This window comes from Lithobates pipiens, unplaced genomic scaffold, assembly GCF_037356315.1.
Source record: "Lithobates pipiens isolate NorthernLeopardFrog02 unplaced genomic scaffold, aLitPip1_a1.2 Scaffold_19, whole genome shotgun sequence".
NCBI classification, from domain to species: Eukaryota; Metazoa; Chordata; class Amphibia; order Anura; family Ranidae; genus Lithobates; species Lithobates pipiens.
Window position 1 is genome coordinate 387,565,347 of NW_027507764.1, and position 22,135 is coordinate 387,587,481.

Consider the following 22,135-nt stretch of genomic DNA (forward strand, 5'->3'; position numbering starts at 1 on the left):
TACAAGAGATCAATGCAGCCACCCCAGTGCCTGTCAGATCTCCCGCTGTATCACGGATTTGAATTTCCTGGGTCTCGATGGCCACAGTAACAATGTCCTGCCTCCAGTTATACACGTCACACTGATTCAGTTTCCCGACATTGGATCAGTGTGCCGTCTAGAGGCCGGACATTGTTACTTAGCCGTCCAGACAATTAAGCTCCGTGACACAGGGAGATCGCCGCACTGCCTGAAGAGGAGAACTGAGCTGCCAAGATGACACCCCCGCATTGTGCGGCACCCGGGGAGGACCATCCCTTTTTTTGGTGCCATTATCAGCACCTATTCTTCTGTGGGCCGCATGCCGCAAACACAATTATTTCCAGACCAATTTTCAGCTTTCGGTGCTCTCACATTTTGAATGACAAATACTCAGTCATGCAACACTGTATCTATATGGCATTTCTGTCCTTTTTTCACACAAATAGAGCTTTCTTTTGGTGGTATTTAATCACCGCTGGGTTTTTTATTTTTTGCGCTATAAAAGAAAAGACCAAAAATTCTGTAGGGAAAAAAAAAAAGTATTTTTCTTCATTTCTGTTATAAAATTTAGCAAATTAGTAATTTTTCTTCATACATTTTGACCAAAATTTATACTGCTACATATCTTAGGTAAAAATAAGTACAAATTGGTGGATATTATTTGGTCTTTGTGAAAGTTATAGAGTCCACAAGCTATGGTGCCAATATCTGAAAATTGATCACACCTGAAGTACTGACGTCCTATCTCATTGCTTGAGACTCTAACATGCCAGAAAAGTACAAATACCCCCCAAATGACCCCTTTTTGGAAAGAAGACATTCCAATGTATTTAGTAAGAGGCATGGTGAGGTTTTTGAAGTTGTCATTTTTTTTCCCACAATTCTTTGCAAAATCAAGATTTTTTTTTCCCCCCACAAAATTGTCATATGCCGGGAGAACCTTCAGGCGTTCTGGAGCACCCACGACAATTCTGAGATTTCTCTCCTACATGTAAAAATCATAATTTTATTTGCTAGAAACTTACATAGCACCCCAAAACATTTATATATTTTTTTAGCAAAGACCCTAGAGAATACAATGGTGGTCGTTGTAACTTTTTATCTCGCACGGTATTTGCGCAGCAATTTTTCGAACGCATTTTTTTGGGGAACAAAACAGTTTTGTGCTTTAAATACATTGCATAATGTATAAGATGATGTTACGCCAAGTGAATAGATACCTAATATGTCACCCTTCAAAATTGCACACGCTTCGCTATTTAAAAATACCCATAGGGGATGCTTTACATTTTTTTTTTTTTTTTTTTTTTTTTTTTTTATTGGTTACATGTTTTGAGTTACAGAGGAGATCTAGGGCCAAAATTATTGCCCTCGCTCCAAACCACACATGTGAGGTATCGCTGTGAATGTTGAACACCGTTTTCATATGTGGGTGGGACTTACGTACGTGTTCGATTCTGCATGCAACCACACGGGGACAGGGGCGATATAAAAAAAATATATTTTTTTATTCATTTTACTTTATTTTAGTTTGACTCTTTTTTTTTTTATTTTTTTTCCCCAAAAATTTGTTTTTTCTTCACTTTTATTCCTATTACAAGGAATGTAAACATTCCTTGTAATAGGAATATGGCATGACAGGTCCTCTTTACAGTGAGATATGGGGTCAATAAAACCCCACATCTCACCTCTAGGCTGGGAAGCCTGAAATAAAAAAGACCCTGGCTTTGATTGTATTGGCGAGTTGGTAGAATCACCGGAGGGTGGTGGGGGAGCATCCCTCTCGCCTCCGGTAAGAGCGATCAAGCAGGGGAACAACCGCTATGATCATTCTTATGGTGTAGGGAATCGCCGGCTGAAAATGCTGAGATTTCCCTGCACAAGTCAGGGACTTCATATGGAAGTGGTTAAAATGCATTTTTTTTTAAACACAAAGTTGTCCATTTATACAATATTTCTAACACATAGCATGTACGTACCAAAAATGACATCCCAAAATATATTCTTCTACTCCTCCTGAGTACGGCTACACCACATGTGTGAGACTTCCACAGCCTGGCCTCATACAGAGGCCGAGTACAGCCGAGCATGGCTGGGTATGTCTGGGTATCGCAGGGTATCGCAGAGTATTGGCAGGGTATGGCAGAGTATGGAGGGATGGCTGAGCATGGATGTATGGATGTGACTGCAATTATCACAGAGCAGTGCTGTGGGCACTACAGATCCAGCCCACAGTGCTGCTGCCATCCGATCCCTCCCCTCCACTGTACAGATTAGTACACAGAGGGGAGAGAGGACCAGCGTCATGATATGACGCCGGTTTGTTTACAAGGGACCGATTCGTCAATTGACGGCGTGATCACATGGTAAACGGCCGCGATCTGGTGATAGGGTCTTAAACGTTTCTGTCTTGGTTTGCTGTAACTGGGAAAAAAAAAACATTTCACCAATACTGACTTGCCATGCTTATTCTGCATGGTGTGACTGTACAGTATAGAGGTGGCTGTCTTGGTAGAAGCAGGGTTTTACTTCCTCATGTAAGATCCTCTGGAAAGAAAAATGTTAAGCAGCACAGTAGAGCTGCACGATTCTGGCTAAAATAAGAATCACAATTTTTTCTTAGAAGATAGATCACGATTCTCATGTCATAACATTCTTTCACATTAAAACAAAAAAAATTGGGCTAAATTTACTGTTTCCTTCTTTGTTTTTTGTTTTTTTTGTTTTTTTTTATATTCATTGAAGTGTATTTCTTCCCAAAAAATTGCATTTGAAACACCACTGGGAAAATATAGTGTGACATAAAATATAGCAGCAATTGACATTTTATTCCCTAGGGCAGGGGTGCTCAACCTGTGGCTCTCCAGCTGTTGCGGAACTACAAGTCCCATGAGGCATAGCAAGACTCCAACAGCCACAAGCATGACACCCAGAGGCAGAGGCATGATGGGACTTGTAGTTTTGCAACAGCTGGAGAGCCACAGGTTGAGCACCCCTGCCCTAGGGTCTCTGCTAAAATATATATAATGTTTGGGGGTTCCAAGTAATTTTCATAATAATGATTGATTTAAACTTCAGAAACAAGTGTCGGAAAAAGATTTAGACTTTAAGTGGTTAAACTTGCTGCATTTACAGGTTGTTTAAAAACTTGACAGACTGCCTGGATTTTTTTTTCACACACAAGTTTATCCCTTTGATCTAAGAAGGAAGCGTTAGTTACAAAGTTTCATGTTAAAAACTTGGCAGACTGCCCAGATGTTTTCTTTTGACAGCTGAGTGAGCAGATAAGTCTCTCCACTTGTTATATGAAAGAATCGGCAAACTCTGCAATAGAGATCATCAGGGGGGTAGAATCGAGATCACGATTTTTTAACGATTAATTGTGCAGCAACACAGTAGTGGCATCACCAAATCTCTTGAGATCAGAGGCAGCAGTTACTTAGATATCATATTTCAGATATACAGCTATGAGGCTGTAAGCACAAATGTACCTAGGCACCCTACATAGCGGAAAGTACACTGGTATGTGGAATGCCTAGTTTTGACAGGTACCTGCTCACACTTGGGGAAACCCCCCCCCCCCAAACCCACCTCTTGGTACCACTCACAAAGTGCAACATGTCTGATGTACAGTGAGAAGCCAGCTGTGAGCCATCAGGAAGTCCCAGCCGGCTTTCCACAGTCAGCGGGGCATCTCCGAGGACCTAAAGACTGGTGAAGAATCAGCCCGGGATATGAAGTGCTGGATCCCCCGATCTTTTAAGTAGGGGTGCAACGGATTAAAAAACTCACGGATCGGATCGTTCCTCGGATCAGAGTCACAGGTCGGATCATTTTTCGGATCAGCAAATAATTTAATTTGCAAAAACCTGTAAAAATTACACCAGCATATAGTCCTCACTGTAATATCCACAATCTCCCCCACTGTAATATTGGCTGAGCATGGCTGGGTACGGCTGAGCATGGCTGGGTATCGCAGAGTATTGGCAGGCAGGGTATTGCTAGAGTATTGGCAGGGTATTGCTGAGTACTGCAGGGTATGGAGGGATGGCTGCTTCCATCTCTGGATCTCTCCCCTCCACTGTACAGATTAGTACAGAGAGGGGAGAGAGGAATGACACGACGTCGGTTTGTTTACAAGTGATCGCTCCGTCGGAGCGATCACAGTGTAAACAGCCTGGGTGTAGAAAGATGGCCGCTGCTTCGGAGCTAGGTCGAAGCCGTGGCCTTTCCTAAGGCCGAGACCACAGAGCGCTCTGCGGATCGCGGCATGTGCCGATCCGAGCGGGGTGACCCGTTCGGATCAGTGATGATCCGTTGCACCCCTACTTTTAAGCAGCAGCTTCAGTATTTGTAACCGCTGACTTTTTTTTTTTTTTTTTTTTTTAACAAAAAAACACATCTACGTGCTCCTAAATGCGTTTTTAGAAACCTGGCTTTCTCCTGCCAGGAGAAAAGTTGCTCAGGTCAGCTGGGAAAATACCCAGTGTGTATGGGGCCTTAGAATTAATTTTGTAGATTGTTTGTTAGTTCTTAGTGAACGCAGGTTTCATTTATCTCTTCTGCTTTAATCCTAGATTACCGAGGTGCTGTGGCTCACTGTTCACTATACTGTCTTGAATAAATATTAAAAGGTAATTCAGAGGTCATATATTAACAGGCCTGCGAGAGGCTTCTCAAAGATATCTAATAAAAAGGTTGACCTCTTCAGGGAGATTTGTGCCTAATAAATCTGTCAGGATGTGAACTTCTGACCCTTGTATTTCACTTATGGCCACATAGTCAATCCATGTAGATGAAGGTCACTCTATACCCCTCAAATAGTGGGAACATCATATTAATGCACCTAATGTATTTCATAAATCATGTTGAAGCCTTCTGCTTACTGTCATCATGGGATATACTGGGTTTACCATTACAATGTTCACCCTATAACCTTTACGTCAGACTTTATTTTGGATTTGTGTAACTAATTGTGAGTTTTTTTATTATATATATATATATATATATATATATATATATATATATATATATATATATATATATATATATATAGCACAAAGTAGTCCCAAAGCAAGATGAGGCAAAAAGCCTTGTTTCCTATTTGGCCAGTTCACAAAAAAAGTACGGCATGCAGTAGTTTGTGCTACAGCAACATGGCATGATCCAATCCACCACATCGCACTGCAGCCAGTAGATAAAATAACAACAAACTTGTCGTACTTACCTGCTTTGCACAGGGCAGCCCGGATCCTCTTCTTCTCGGGTGCCTGACTGGAGCTCTTGACCCCTCCCTCCTGTTGAGTGCCCAAACAGCTTGGCAGCTCCATTTATCCATTCAGACACTGAGCTGCGGTTTGGCCCTGCCCCTCCTCTCTGCTGATTGGCTCATTGAGTTTAATGGACAGCAGCAGGAGCCAATGGCACTGCTGATTTGTCTAAGCAAATCAGGAGGGAGAGTCCCAGATGACCAAGGCACTCGTGGACATTGCTGGGCAGGGAGGGGGCTGAGGGGAGCGGCTGCACACAGAAGGCTTTTTATCTTAACCACTTGCCGAGCGCTGTCGGCATATATACGTCAGCAGAATGGCACGGCTGGGCAAAGTAACCCGTATGTAACTTTGAAATTCTCACCGTGTGTGCGTCTGCCTCAAGCTCCGTGTCTATGGTGCCTGCGTCGGCGAAGCACAAGCGCACTGAGCATGCCGCAGATCACGGCGATATGCTGCTCGTGTCGGCTCCCGTGCGCATGTGTGGGAGTGACATCATCGCGGCTCCGGCGAATCACAGTGCCAAAGCAGTGAGACCCGGAAGTCACTCCGGGATACATGGCAGCGGCGAGGATAAAGGAGGAGGACCGCTTCGGGGGCTTCGTTCTCAGGTAAGTTATTCATTTTTTTTTTTTTAAATAGCCTTTACTTCCTCTTTAATGCCAATGGTCCCAAAAATGTGTCAAAATTGTCGCAGTCACGATAAAAATCGCTGATCGCCGCCATTACTAGTAAAAAAAAAAAAAAACTTATTAATAAAAATGCCATAAAACTATCCTCTATTTTGTAGACGCTATAACTTTTCCACAAACCAAGCATTAAACGCTTATTGCGTTTTTTTGGGTAAAAAAAAAATGTAGAGGAATACGTATCGGCCTAAACTGAGGAACAAAATTTATTTTTATATATTTTTGGGTGATGTTTATTATAATAAAATTTTATTTTTCAAAATTGTCGCTATTTTTTGGTTTATAGCGCAAAAAATAAAAACTGCAGGCGTGATCAAATACCACCAAAAGAAAGCTCTATTTGCAGGAAAAAAAAAGGATGCCACTTTTGTTTGGGAGCCACGTCGCGTGACCGCACAATTCTGTTAAAGCACGCAGTGCCGAATCGCAAAAAGTGCTCTTTCCCAAGGCGTCTTTCAGGACAGCACCTGAGAGATAGCGACTCCACCCTCCTCGTTAGGAAACACCTTCTTCCTCCAGACTTTAAAGGGAAGCGCCTCCCTACCACACATCAGTTTTTGTGTTTCCTCCGGCCCGGAGGGAACACCTTTTGGGAGGGAGTCTGTTTCTCTTAGGTGTTCCTGAGGGACTAGGCTTCTTTCCCTTTTTTTCCTCCTTTAAGAGACCCGCTGTCCTCCCGACCTACCCACGCCTCGTCAGCGGTAGCAAGCGGGCTCCTCTTCCCCTCTTGTGCTCGGAGAGAGCCGAAGATTCGGTGGCCCGCACGTTCGTAGGCGCGGCGGCGCGCGTGTGCCGCCGCCATGTTTTTTTTCGGCGGTCGCGCCGGAAGTGACAGAGCGGGTCATCGGGTCAGCTGAAACGTCGTTTCCGGCGTGGACGCAGGGGGGAGGAGGGAGGACAGGTGCTGGTGCCTATTTCCGCTTCCGGTCCGGTGCAGCTGCACGGCGTGACTCCGGAGGCGGCGTTTAGCCACAAGTGGATCTCTGCACACCTGTTATGGAAGATTTAGCGTCTGCAGCGGTGGGGACAGGCACAGGCACCAGCAAAGCCCAGGTAAGAGGCAGCAGTTAAAGTCTGCCTTTCTTTTCCTATTTCCTGGCGTTTGGTCTCGCTCTCTCTCCTTTTTTCCCCCCTGGTGGCAAGGGGCCTGTCTGGGCACTAGAAGCTGACTGGTTTCTTCTCAGTGCACCTGTGTGGTGATCCCTATCAAAGCTGAGACTGGGTCTCACTAAGGGTTCCCTGTTTTTTTTCCCTTTTTTTGTCTTTCTTCATAGGCTAAGAGCTCTGACCCAAAGAAAAGATGTCCTTCTTGCAGGGCCAAGCTGGGAGAAAATTGGAAGAAAACCTTATGCAGTCCCTGCATTACTTCTTTAGTTAAGGAGGAATCTGCCTCTGTATGTGAGGATCTGGTGGCCTCTGTAAAGAAGGAGCTGTACTCCACGATCCAGAATTTTCGTGACTCGCTAGCAAACCCGGCTGCTAGTCAGCCTTCCACTTCAGAGTCTTCCCAGGGGTCTCTCTCAATCCCGGTGTTAGAATCTCTGCCTGAAGACCCTTCAGATAGGGAAAAGCAGTCCACTGCTCTTTCCGTTAAAGATTCGGAAGAGGAGTTGGAGGATTCTGAGGTAGCCCCCTCTAAATTCAAACTGTCCCTTGAAGAGGTCGATGGGCTCCTTAAAGCCATTCATGCTACGCTTGGTTTAAGTGAGGAGAAAAAGGAATTATCACTCCATGACCGCATGTATGCTGGGTTGGATGAGCCTAAGGGCCGAACATTCCCAGTTCATCCGGTCATCTCTGAGGCCATTAGGAAAGAATGGCAGGATCCAGAGAAAAAGCCCTTTTTCTCCAAAGCCCACAAAAGGCGTTTTCCTTTCGAGGAGGACCCTGCAGCAGTATGGAACAAGGTGCCCAGACTGGATGCCGCCTTTTCCCAGGTTTCAAGGTCCACGGATCTGTCCTTTGAGGACATGGGAGTTTTGAAAGATCCGATGGACAAACGCATGGATCTTTTGCTCAAGACATCATGGCAATCAGTTATGAGCAATTTAAAACCAGCAATGGCCACAACGTGTGTAGCCAGAAACTTAGAATACTGGATTAACCAGTTAAAGTCACATATAGCCGCAGATTCCCCTAAGCAGGAAATTTTAGATTCTTTTCCTACCCTGATTACGGCAGTGGCTTATGTTGCAGATGCCTCAGCTGAGGCAATTAAGATATCAGCCAGGTCAGCAGCTCTAACTAATGCTGCAAGAAGAGCCTTTATGGCTTAAGACCTGGCCGGGTGACTCGGCTTCAAAGAATAAGCTGTGTGTGTTACCCTTTTCAGGAGACTTGCTCTTCGGCTCTGACCTCGATAATATTCTTGACAGGACAGCCGATAAAAAGAGATCCTTTCCGGTCAAAAAGAAAAAGCAGGTACCAAAACGTCTTTTTCGACCTCAAAAAACTCAGGATCAGGACAGCAAGTTGCAGGGGAGAAGGAAAAGTTGGTCCGCCCCGAAGCCGAAGGGTAGAGGCGGAATTCTCTTCCGTCCTCCTACACAGGCCGAAAAATCGCAATGACTCGTCTCTGCGGGTGGGCGGAAGACTACAAGAATTTCTTCCGCAGTGGTCAGGGATAACTTCAAATCAGTTTATCCTGACCATTCTCGCGCAGGGTTACTCACTCGAGTTTGTCAACGACCCCCCAAAAAGGTTCCTGATTACCAACACTCCGCGGGACCCAGTAAGGGCCCTGGCCATGAAGTCCTCTCTAGAGGAACTGGTGCAACAGGGCGTAGTAGTACAGGTACCCCTGCAAGAACAGCAGGAGGGGTTTTATTCCCATGTTTTCCTAGTAAAGAAACCGACAGGGAAATTTCGGTTGATTCTCAACCTAAAACCTTTAAACGAGTCCATAAGGTACAGGAAGTTCAAAATGGACTCAATTTTTTCGGTCAGAAATCTGTTGACGCCAGGATGTTTTATGGCGTCAGTAGATTTAAAAGACGCATACCTACATGTTCCGATCTCTCCCCAGTCTCAGAAGTTTCTCAGGCTGGCGGTGAGGTTGGGGGGTGTGGTTCATCATCTCCAGTTCAGGGCCCTACCCTTCGGCCTGTCATCATCTCCCCGAATTTTTACCAAAATAATGGCAGAAGCTTTAGCGCCACTGCGTCTCCAGGGAATCGCAGTTATTCCTTATTTAGACGATCTGCTGTTTTTCGCCCCATCCAGCGAGGAATTGCAGACCAATCTAGGCAAAGCTCGCAGCCATCTGGAGGCGTTGGGTTGGATTTTGAACCTCCAAAAGTCGTCCCTAAACCCATCTCCGGAGATTCGGTTTTTAGGGTTTCTGATAAATTCGGCGGAGCAAAAGATCTTCCTTCCCTTAGACAAAAGGGACAGGATTTCTGGTGCAGTGTCTTTATTACAGACCAGCCAAAATCTGACAGTAAGACAGGTTATGTCAGCTTTGGGGGTTCTGACTTCAGCAATGCCAGCAGTCCAGTGGGCAAGAATGCATTTCAGATGTCTGCAGGCTTTCCTTCTAAGATCTTGGGATCACACAGTGGCATCCCTAGAGGCAGAGGTGAGAGTGTCAACCCAGGTAAAAAGGGCCCTATGGTGGTGGAAAAGACAGGATGTCTTATCGGAAGGGTTAGTCTGGGCTTTTCCAGTCGGGAAAAGACTAACAACCGACGCCAGTTCCTGGGGGTGGGGAGCCCATCTAGGAACACGTTTCACTCAGGGGTCCTGGGCCAAAGAGGAGACAGTAAGGTCCTCAAACTGGAGAGAGCTCAAGGCGATTGCCTTAGCTCTGGAATTGTTTGTTCAGGAGCTTCAGTCCCATCACGTCCAGGTCCTAACAGACAATGCCACGGCAGTGGCTTATTTAAACAGACAGGGGGGTACAAGAAGCAGGTCGCTTCAGGTACTGGCCATGGAGATTCTTCGGTGGGCGGAAAAACATTTGTTATCCCTATCAGCAGTCCACCTAAAAGGGGATCTAAACAGGGTAGCGGACTTCCTAAGCAGAAACGCTATTTGGGAAGCGGAATGGTCTCTAAACCCGGAGGTATTCACAATGATTGCCGGAAAATGGGGTTTACCAGAGGTAGACCTGTTCGCCTCAAGGGTGAACGCCCAGGTTCCCCAGTTCTTTTCCCTGGACAGTCGCGATGGCTCGCTGGGCACAGATGCGCTAGCTTATCCATGGGAATTTCGTCTTTGTTATGCTTTCCCCCCCATTTCAGTTAATCCCGTTAATTTTAAGAAAAATTCAGAGGGAGAAGGTGCCAGTTATTCTAATCACGCCCTTTTGGCCAAAAAGGGCTTGGTTTTCGACAGTTCTAGGCCTGGCAATCAAGCCTTGTTGGCGTCTGCCCCTCAGACACGATCTGTTGTTGCAGGGCCCAGTGAACCATCCAGGAGTGGCCAGCCTGGCCCTCACGGCCTGGTTTCTGAAAGGCAGCTCCTTAGGAGCAAGGGGTTTTCCAACCGTTTAATCTCGACCCTTTTAGCAAGTAGGAAAAGGGTTACGAGGGCCATTTATTCTAAGGTCTGGAAGCGTTATAAAACTTGGTGTTTGTCAGCCGCCCAGGTGACAGGGAGCCTTGTCTCCATCTTGGAGTTTTTACAGGATGGAGCAGACAAGGGACTGGCAGTTAGTACCCTGAAGGTGCAGGTAGCAGCCCTGACAGTGTTCTTAGAAAAATCTGTGGCCTCAGATCCGCTGGTGATCAGATTCTTTAGAGCTCTTAAAAGATCTAGGCCAGCTCCTGTTAAGGTTTTTCCTAGATGGGATTTGTCGGTAGTCCTACAGTCTCTAACAAAAGGGCCTTTTGAGCCTCTTGTGGAGGCTTCCCTTAGGTTTCTCACATTAAAAACCGTTTTTCTGATTGCCATTGTCTCTGCACGCAGGATCAGTGAGCTAAATGCTCTGTCAGTTAAAGAACCATATCTTTCCATTTTTCCTGACAGAGTTATTCTTAGAACAGACGCAAAGTTCTTACCGAAGGTAGCTTCAGTGCAGAACCGTATACAGGACATAGTACTGCCAACCTTTTGTGTTAACCCCAAAGGAAATAAGGAGACTTTTTTCCATACTTTGGACGTCAGGAGGACTCTGCTGAGTTATTTAGAAAGGACGGAGTCCTTCAGGCGTTCAGATTCACTGTTTGTACTCTTCTCAGGAAGAAAAAAGGGTTTTCAAGCTTCTAAAGTTACTTTAGCTAGATGGCTGAAATTAGCTATCTCGGAGGCATATTCCCAGGCAGGGTTATCTCCTCCAGCAGAAATTTGTGCACACTCAACCAGGGCTCTGGCGTCTACGTGGGCAGAGAGAGCTGGTGCCACCCCGGAGCAGATCTGCAAGGCGGCGACATGGTCGAGTTTTCACACATTTGTGAAACATTATAGACTGGATCTCACTTCTGCCAGCGATCAGGCGTTTGGCAGAAAGGTCCTGCAAGCTGTTGTCCCGCCCTAAGGGGTAAGTCTCTGTTATCCTCTCAGGTGCTGTCCTGAAAGACGCCTTGGGAAAGACCAAGTTAGACTTACCGGTAACTTGTTTTCCAGAAGTCTTTCAGGACAGCAAGCATCCCGCCCTATGGTATTATATTATGCTACGCTGTGACTAACGTATGTGTTTATGTGTTCCAGCCGGGGCCGGAGGTTCTCTTCTACAACTGATGTGTGGTAGGGAGGCGCCTCCCTTTAAAGTCTGGAGGAAGAAGGTGTTTCCTAACGAGGAGGGTGGAGTCGCTATCTCTCAGGTGCTGTCCTGAAAGACTTCTGGAAAACAAGTTACCGGTAAGTCTAACTTGGTCTTTTCAGGAAGGGGGTAAATCCTTCTGGGGCTGAATGCATTAAGATAAGAAAACCTTCTGCCTTTACAAACACTTTAATGAAACGTGGCATTTCAAAAATGTTCTTACAAAAAAGTAAACAGTACGATGTCTTGGAAATATATAAAACCATGTTTAGATGCTTTATGCAACCGTTTTTCAATTCAATTGGTATAATTTCCTGAAATGCGTTATGGCCTTGAAAATCCAAAAAGATCTGCAGTGTGAGATCTTGCTTTTTACAGATGCAAATTTAAATCAGATTTGCAGTGTGAGTACCTGTTCTGAAAGCTTATGGTTTATGCAGCATAAACACACACGCTTTGCGCTTCGTTTATTCTTATGCCCCATACACACGGTCGGAAATTCCGACGGAAAAAGTCTGATCGGATTATGTTGTCGGCAAATCCGATCGTGTGTGAGCTTTATCTGACTTTTTGTGACGGAATTTCTGATGGCAAAAGTTTAAGAGCCGGATCTAAATTTTCTGACAACAAAATCCAATTAGACTTTTTCCGATAATGTGTCGAGTATTCCGACGCACAAAGTGCCACGCATGCTCAGAATAAATTTGGAGACGAAAGCTGTTGGCTACTGGCCTCTATGTAGTTTTTGTACGTCACCTCGTTCCGAACGATCGGATTTTCCGACAACTTTGTGCGACAGTGTGTATGCAAGACAAGTTTTGGCCAAAATCCGTCGGGGAAAAAATCCAATTGATTTTGTGGTTGGAATGTCCGACCGTGTGTATGGGGCATTAAAGTCTCAAGGGTTTTCATCTTAATGCATTCTATGCATTAAGGTAAAACACCTTCTGTGCTGCAGCTCCTCCCAGACCCCCCCCCCCTCCTTTTTCTTACCTGAGCCCGATCCGATCCAGCGATGAGCGCAGTGACTCCAGTCACTGTCTCTCTCCTCATTTTTGCATGAGCTCAGATCACACCGCACCAGAAAAGTACATGCAGCTTTTTGAGCCACAACCAGATTGCTTGGTCTTTTTTGTACCATGTAATCTGGTGCAGACAAATGCACCGTTTGAGACCTGCGTTTGGGGTGTCGTCAACTTGTGTTGACACCCGCAGCAGATCACTGGGCAGTGAGATTGGAATGTGGTGCTGAAAATGTGCAAGGATTGTGGCTTTTTCACGCTGCATAAGTTGTTCTAGCCTTGGGGTCCTTTCACATAGTCATCCCCTCTGTATTATAACATTTGTCCCTGTGTCTGTGTAATGTAAAAAACTGCAGATTTTTACCTGTATAAGCTGCACTCTGAGCGCTCAGCTGACATGTCAGCTCCCTTGTTTGCAGCTATGAGCAGGGAGGGGAGGAGGAAGGAAGACAGAGGACACAGGCATAGCTGCAGACAGGAGAGTTGCGGCTGATGGAATCACGCAAATAAACCACAATGTCAGGGGCTCAACAGCCATGATTATTGTGGTCTGTTTGCAGGAGGGAGGGTATAGCCAGGCAGGATCAGCCAGGTTTTTTAGGGTATACAAAGGGCAAAATTACACGGCACAAGCACTGTGAAAAATAGCATGCTTTAAAGGAACAGGATCAGGTTTTTTTTTGGTTTTTTTTGGGGGGTTAACAAACGCTTTAAGGCTCCATGCACATTGAATGGCTGTTTTTGGGAGTTTGTAATTTTTTTTTTAACAGCCCATAAACTCCCCTCTGTGTTATCCTATGTGTCCATGCACACATGGACGTTTTTGGATGTTTATCAGCAGTGCAGTTTATGGGCTGTTGTCTGAATGCCCTAAAATCACCTTGAGGAGCTGATTTTATGACCACAAAAAAAAACACTTAATGTTAAACATCGATAAATGTGGCTCACCAGCATTTTAATTTTTTTTTTTAATCCATTGAAAAAAAAAAAAACCCTAAAAACTGCGAACGCTAAAAAATCACAGGCTGTGTACTGGCGCCCCTCCCTTTTTTTCTCTTGATGTTCAGAAAAACTGATAGCAGAGCAATGGGGCAGCAGACAAAAGCGACACTTCGAATAAAACCTGGAAGCTCCTCGGTTTCTATGCCGACTCGTGACTCGTTTTAGCTAATTTTTAGGTTTAATAAATAAACCCCTTTAGTGCTTTACAACTTGACTAAAAGTGAAGTCTTTTAAATGTTGATCCTTTTTTTTATTATTGGTTTATCTGTTTAAATAATTTAAACCCATTTTCTATTTTAGCTGGAAGTGGAAAAAATTCATTGTAATGGCGACAGGACGGGGTTGGATTCTCCAGCAACACAATGAACATAATGAGCATGAACCAAAGCGCAGACCTAGACCAGCATCATCAAAGTCATCTGAAGCTCAGGCTTGGGAAAGACTGCCAATCCAGTGAGTTTAAATATGAAGTACTTGTGCGCTACTATGGACCTTACAACCAACTAAAACTACTGTACATAATAAATCACCATAAAAATAGATATGGTAAAAGCTGCAACCCGTAGCAAGTGACCTCAACACTCTAACACAAATAATAAAAATGGTGCGCTAATTCCAGAAGCTGTGCAGCAAAAATAGACAAATAGGCATGAATGCCTATCTGTAATTTCAAACAAACCCCCAAAAAATTGCAGTAATATGCAATAATATGAAACCGCAATAAAGTGCACTAATTAAAGAAGCTAAACAGCACAAATAGACAAATGCGCATAAATGACTAACCCTAATTAAAAAAAAAAAACAACAAAAAATACAGTAATATGCAATAACAGTGATAAAGTGCTTGAATCAAAAGCAGATATTCACCTGATTTTACATAAAAAAAAAAAATTAAAATAAGTCCTAAATAATAAATCCCTACTTCCTGTTCTCGGTGGTGACCGGAAGTGATATCACCGGCTCCTTCTATGTGTTATGTCGCTGGTTATGTGACCTTTTTAAGGCTCCAATACAGCACAGTAGATTTTTATTTCTGGGTTTGTTCTATGAGGAGAGTGGAATGTGATTTTCCATAAATGATCCATATACGGTATTAAAGGCTTGTCAGACCAGCTGTGGATTTTGAAAACCAATGAATTACCGGCGCAAAAGGTTTTAACAGATTATATCTTAGTTTGCTGCAATCGGGTATAAACGTCACTATATTAGTAGACCAATTTAATTTGAAATATGCGTTTAATATGGATTGCGCTAACTACCACCACAATTATTTAGTGTCAGATCTCACTTTCACAGTGTTTTATACAAAACCACATAAGTGCTTTACTCTCATCCTACTATATAAAGTGCAATTAATATAGACAATATGGATGGAAGATAGAAAAATATAAAAAAAATATGTAAACAATATATAAAAATAGAAAAAAAAAAAAGAAAAAAACTTTTCCAGTGCCACATGAATTTCCTAAGTGAGTGATCACTCCAGTGCCACTAAATTCCTCCTATTTAAAGTGCTTCTTTTATAAAGTGTTTCTTCTATCCACCAATCAAGTGACTTCACCACCACCTGCCAAAATGGCCACTCACCATATTGAGTCTGTGTATGCACCTTTGGTTCATTTAGGATAACCACTCTGTTAAAGGTTTCACCAACAGCCATTCCAAGCAGTATATGGTGGCCTCTTGCACTAATTGTTTCTCATGGAGATATATTAATAGCCATCGTAGTGTAGTATATAGTAAAAATGTTATTTAAAAGGTAAAAAACAAAATTTTAACTCGCCTGTGCCTATGCCAGCACCAAGCATGTCCAGCAGTATGTGCGGGAATGGTGTTCAGATCTGTCTCGCTTATGCTCCAATCCCCTACCAGTGGTGGCGTGTGTCCCACAGTCTCCGTGTGCGTTCAGAGCCTCATTTTCCTGTGGTACCGGAAGTGACGAGAATGGAGTTCCCAGCAGCCTCTACGCGTTTCGCAAAATGTATTGTATCATCAGGAAAGTGATCACTCACTTAGGACATTCATGTGGCACTGGAATTGTTTTTTTCTATTTTTATATATTGTTTACATATTTATATTTTTGTATCTTCCATTCATATTGTCTATATTAATTGCACTTTATATAGTAGGATGAGAGTAAAGCGAGGAATTTAATTGAGGCACGGCAATTTATGTGGTTTTGTATAAAACACTGTGAAAGTGATGTCTAACACTAAATAATTGTGGTGGTAGTTAGCGCAATCCATATTACACGCAGCTGTGGATTTTGATGCAGGAGAGGAAAGGGGAACATGAACTGCTGCTAAGGATATGTATACCAAAGCGCCATTAGACCTGCCTGGGGTCTTTGTTTAAGGTGAGTTGCTAGGGCACACCCCTGCTGGATACCTGAATGGTGGGAGCAATTGTGTTCACACCTTTCAAGAACTGTTTTTTTTTGTGCATGTGATCGTCATATCGTGTTACTTTTTGATACACGAGCACTTTTTTATTTGGGATTAATATTTTTATGTAAAATCAAATTAATATCTGTTTTGATTCAAGCACTTTCTCACTGTTATTGCATATTACTGTATTTTTTTTTTTTTTTTTTTTTTTTTTATTTTTTTTAATTGGGGTTAGTCATTTATCCATATTTTGTCTATTTTTGCTGTTTAGCTTCTTTAATTAGCATCACTGTTTTGCATATTATCACATATTACTGCAATTTTTGTTTTGTGTTCGAAATTATGGATAGACATTCAAGCATATTTGTCTATTTTCCAGTAATAACTTCTTGTTGCTGATGGAAATGGCTGTCTCCTTCTTAAAATGCTACTTGGACATCCACCATGCTGATCAAATTGCTTTAAAGCTTTCCGAGTTACCTACTTAGACCAAGTGCCCAGATTAGGAATTCATACTTGTTCCCAGACCAAAAATGCTGAAGCCAAAGATAGCCTTATCTTTAAAAGGTGCCCAGCAGTGGCAGTGGCAGTTTCTGTATTTTTTTTCTCAGTTTAGTCCAACCCAAAGTTATTTTATTTTTATTTTTTTCTTCCATTTTGAATAGCATGGGGCAGGTGTCTCTCCCTTCCCAGATCTTCAGGGTTATGTTGTACCTCAGTGGGAAAGGATTACTAGTTCTTGTGGCAGGCAAACCTCAGCTTTTTAGCCCAGTTGCTGTATTCAAAGACCTATGGGAATCATCCAATTATGCTCTGGAGGGAGTAGGATCGTTTTAATCATATTACCACACTCCGAAGACATGTCAGTGGGTTAACTGGCTCCTGTCTAAATTGGCCCTAGTATGTGTATGTATGAATGTTTAGTTTGGTACACACCAGTTGTGTGTTTTTTTTTTTTTTTCAACTTAGCAGGTACAATTATCCGATGTTAGTACAGCGATCTCCCCCGCTGAGTTTTTGCGTTTTTGACAGGGGGATAGTCCCCCGCCAGAACACACCAGATGTCAATCGGCAGACCTTTTTTGGTCATGCCCCTTCGATAGAAGCCGGACATTGGCTGGCTTCTGTCGGACTGGCTGCCGTACAGACGGGCCGAATGTCAGCCGGTTTCTATTAAACTGGTCGATACCACCTGATATTGGCCCATGTGTATGGCCCTTAGGCTGGTTTCACACACGTAAATTTGATACGGTTTGCACCGCATCCAATTTGCAGAACATTTAAAAATATGTTCTTTTCAATGGGTCTGGTTCACATGTGCATTGCATCTGCATTGCACAAAAAAGTATTTTCTAGGAGGTGCGTTGCGAATTGCAGGCAGATAAACTTCAATGGGAATGCATCTGATTTGCAGATGTGTTCTGTGTGAACAGGAATTCTCTCCCCCCTCCTCGCTTCACCTCCCCCCCTCACTGGTCAGCTGATCCGCACAGCGGAGAGGAACCGCTCAATGAATCATTTGTATCTTCACAGGGAAAACCAGAGCTGCAATTTGCATTGGACTAACCTCAAGGGACCTTAGACTGTAAGCTTGTTGTGAATGTACAATATATGTGTGAAGTGCTGTGCAAATTGATGGTGCTACTGTATATAAGTACCTTTAGGTGCTTACCTCAGGCAAGTACTGGGAGCCAGTCAAAGCACTCTGACTCCTCGCTATCTGTAGTGTTGGGCGGCCATGCACTGAGCTTTGGAGCCTCTGAACAACACCATAGCTAGAACTATGGAATAAGTTCCATATAGAACTTTGTCTCAGGGAATAAGTGTTAGGGAAGCGATGCTTCTTTAAAGAGTATATTTTTGTTGATCAGTTTTAAAAAAATGTGCTTCATTTCGATTTAATGTTTTATGTCGATACACTAATGCAGGGCTTGACAAATTTGCTTGGAATCTAGGAGCCAGCTTAAAAAGTTAGGAGCCAGGTCGTTAACGGCGATCCGGACCTGTCCCTGGCCTGACATGGAGACGAGTGAGGGGAAGATAGCGCCGCAGCCCCCCCCCCCCCTTTTTTTTTCCTTAATTAAAATAATTTTTTTTTTTTTACTTTTTACAAAAAAAAAAAAAAAAAATATATATATATATATATATATATATATATATATATATATATATATATATATATATATATATATATATATATATATATATATATATATATATATATATATTTAAATTAATAAATAAATTAATAATATATATATAATATAATGAGAAGCCATTTACCAGCCACCACACTCACCGTTGGGCAAAAGGCGCCAGATGACGCCCGCAATCACTTCCTTCTCTTCACTTTGGGAAGGAAATGGGCGGGCAGTGAAAAAAACAGGCAGGGGAGCTTCACTCCATTAGGAATTAGCATTATTGGAATAGGGTGTCATTTCTACATCCACCACAAGATGGCGCCATACTACCGAAATATTTTAGAAGGCCGCAAAGCCGCGGCCTCAATTACTGGCCGGCGCAGCCCGATGCAATTGCGCGGCGGAGTTCGGGGTCCAAATGGAGACGGGATACCCCAGCAGCGTTGCCCCAGTCGCCAGGACACGAATTCTAGGCGCAAATGCGACCAGGCGCCCGGGGTTTGTCGAGCCCTGCACTAATGGAGCTGATTATGTTTTAAAGTCACTATATATGTAAAAACATACTTGAGGGCAGCCATGTTTACTCATTATGCAAACAAGTTCTGCTTCTTGCATGTAGTGGTTGTTCCTTTCCATGATGCAAGTCTGTGACTCTGTTAAGTAGAACCAAAGCGAGGCTCATTTACACATTGAGGTCCACCTTGTGGCCTTTCTATAATTAACTGTCTTTTACTATAACAATATTATATAAAAAAAATGACAATTTTAAAGTTAAATACCACAATAAGAAATCAAATTATGTTCTCGTGGAAACTGCACTTTTTTTCCAAAAGCTGAACTCCAGTCACAGGAAATTATTTTTAAATATATTCCTCACTAGCCACAAAGGCTATAAGTCCACTCTGTGTGGCCCAAATGACTTTGCAAGCCCAGTTATTACCATGTAAAAGTAGTGGTGAGACAGCCCACTGTTTATACATAGCCTGTAGGCAGATCTAGGCTGCAGCATTTCTTCCAACCTGAAGGTACCACTGTGCAGAGAAACTAAGAGTACTTTCACACTGGGCCGGCGTAAGCAGGGTGCTTATAACCCCCCACTAGCAGGCGAATAAAGGGTTAATAGCACCGGCAAAGTGACACTGCCGAAGCTCTGCCCATTGATTCCAATGGCAGGGGAGGTGGAGGAGCGGTGTATTCACCGCTCCCACACTGCCTGAAAAATCTGCTTGCAGGACTTTTTCCAATGTCCTGTAACCACACCATTCCAGTGTGAAAGCACTCAGGCTCTCACACTGGGGCTGCAGGGGAGGCATTTTTCAGGTGCTTTACAGGAGCTATTTCTAGCCCAAAAGCCCCTGAAAAACTCCCCAGTGTAAAGAGGTCTAAAGACTGTGGCCTGCCTGTTTTAGATGAATAACGTACAACCCTGACCTGGCGATTAATTCTGTTGGAAAAGGATGCTATGCTGGCAAAAATCGCAGCTAGGTTAGGGAGCTCATATGGTGAGGTCCTTATTGTAGATACACTGCAAATTCTTTTTATTGAACAAACGGGACAATGAGATTATACCCCAATTTGTGGTGGCAATTCAGGAGTTGTGGAAATGGCTGGAAGAAAAACACCAAGAACCTGGCCACTATGGGCACTCAAGTTATGCGGGATCAGTTTATTTTGGGGATTTGAGCTGTCCCTATAAACAGGCTTTGTAGGACAGCATGATGGCTAATGTGGCGGTGAAGCTCAATGCTATCTTGCTAGAAGCAACAAAGTGAGAACAAGAAGAGATGGAAGCTAGTAAAGTGGTCACTAAAGAACATCAAAGGCCACTATTAAGGGAAGAAACTGCTGCTTATATACACTTTAGAGGGGGCCATTAGAACGTTGACCAAGTCATCATCTGCTGTTGAACACAAACTGGGCCAGGCCCTGCCAGGCAGTAATCCCCTCCACAGGGACCCAGATCAGAGGTTATGGTGGTGTTTTGTTGCATTTTGTTAAACTAAGGTTCCTGGGACAGATGGGGGCACCCTGCGGGAACTACTCCTCTAGTCTCAGGCTTAACGTTAATCAAACTTCTTTCCAAGCAGTTTTGAATGGCCACCAGGCAAATTGCCTAGTTTACACCGGGTGTGAGGTGACCACCATGGATATACTTAATACCTGCAAAAGCTTGGGTGAGCCTTGACACTAACCTTGTCTTGACTCACCTTGAAGGCAGCCAACAATTTTCCTATTCCTGTAGAAGGGGTCACCTGGATGTTCATCCAAGTGTTTGATAAGACAACAGAGAAATCATTGGTACAATACCAGGCAGTTTCAGTAGTTTGGTTGTGAGTTCTTCATGCTAATGAATCTTCATGCGTCTGCAGAAAAAAAAAACTGAAAAGGGACTTTGCGAAGTAATCAATTCTTTATATGATATAGAGATGTTTTAAACTATCATTTTAAAATGATAAACAACAAATTGGATAACTTTTTTTTTTTTTTCATTTTTTGTCTTTCTGTTCTATAAATTCCAACAACTGTTAATAATTTCTGTGGACAATTAAATACATTGGGGGGCAAATCACTAAAGCTAGAGCAGGCAGATTCTGGATCAGCTATAAATAGTAACCAGCCTTTTGATTCAGCTTGTTCAGTTAAGCTTTGAAAATTAAGGGTAGAATGTGATCGATACCATGCCCAACTGCTCTAGATTCTGTCTGCCCCAATCTTAAGTAAATTCCCCTCATTCTTACTGGTTTTTATTTTTTCTTCCTATAGTGTTACAAAGTCCAATTCATCCATGATTTACATTGTTCCTTGGTTATAATGAGCTAATGCGCATGCACACACCTTGGCTGATATGGCCAAGGTGTGTGCATGCGCATTAGCTCCAGGGTTATGGGAGGAAAGCAATGGGCTATATTTTTAACATGGTCTACTTGGTAGAAATTGAACCCCTGAGTGCTTGAAGGCCACTATCCCCCATTCTGACAAACCAAGGGGCTACAGTGAGGACCTTCACAAATTAAATTAACGTCCCCTCATCTGCCCCCCCCCCTTCCCTCTTACACAATTACTAAGCGTATGTGTCATTTCTATTTCTCATTCGCAATGACTGACAGAGCATCTTCATCTTGACCTTAGGGTCATATGGCCCCTTTAGGAGAGGACTAGGCAGAAAATTTTAAAAACAGCACCAGGGGCCGGTCCTACTGACTATGACCCCTCACACTGCATCCAGCAGCTCAGTTTTTTTTTATCCCTAGTGTAGGAGAAGGACCTGGCTCCCCAGCCTGGCCATTGAGCATGAGCAGGCCCTAGCTACGTGCTGGGTCGGCCACGACATGCCCCGTCTGATCCAGGGACGTTCGGTGAGCTATATGCTCCGGGGCACACATAGGACTGGGCTGCTGCTGTCTGTGTCGCAGTGTGCCATGGCCGACAGCCATCCCGTACTGCTCGGGTGATGGGTCTGTCTGTGGAATGCGTCCAGCAGTCCCTGCAGGAGGGGTAAGTATGGTTCTACCTGTCTTACACAGCAGCGGTGTATGTCAACCATCAAGGAGGAACAAGGAGCTCGGCTGCAGCACTGGAGGTTGCTTACATCCTGCGTTGGGCAGAGCGGCATGTGCCGGCTCTGTTGACCGCGTACATTTCGGGCATAGAAAACTGGCAAGTGGACTACCTAAGTCGTCAGATGCTGGACCAAGGGGAATGGTCGCTACATCTGGATGTATTTCGGCTCCTTTGCCTAAGGTGGGGCACGCCAGATGTGGATCTCCTGGCTTCTCGACTCAGTCGGAAGGTACAGAGGTTTGTGGCCAGGTCAATGGATCCCTGGGCAGATGCGGCAGACGCATTGGCTCCATGGGCGCTTTATCGGCTGATTTTATGCTTTTCCCCCACTCAAACTTCTA

At 43.8% G+C, this 22,135-nt stretch overlaps 1 protein-coding gene across 1 annotated transcript in view; it reads left to right on the top strand.

The window, feature by feature from the left end:
- Positions 1 to 22,135, top strand: part of FBXO15 (F-box protein 15) — a 256,162-nt gene that overhangs the window by 5,972 nt on the left and 228,055 nt on the right. The window contains exon 2 of the mRNA XM_077492374.1: positions 14,006 to 14,158. Within this exon, the coding sequence (XP_077348500.1) occupies positions 14,031 to 14,158 (128 nt within the window). The 5' untranslated portion in view covers positions 14,006 to 14,030. The remainder of the gene's footprint in view (positions 1 to 14,005; positions 14,159 to 22,135) is intronic.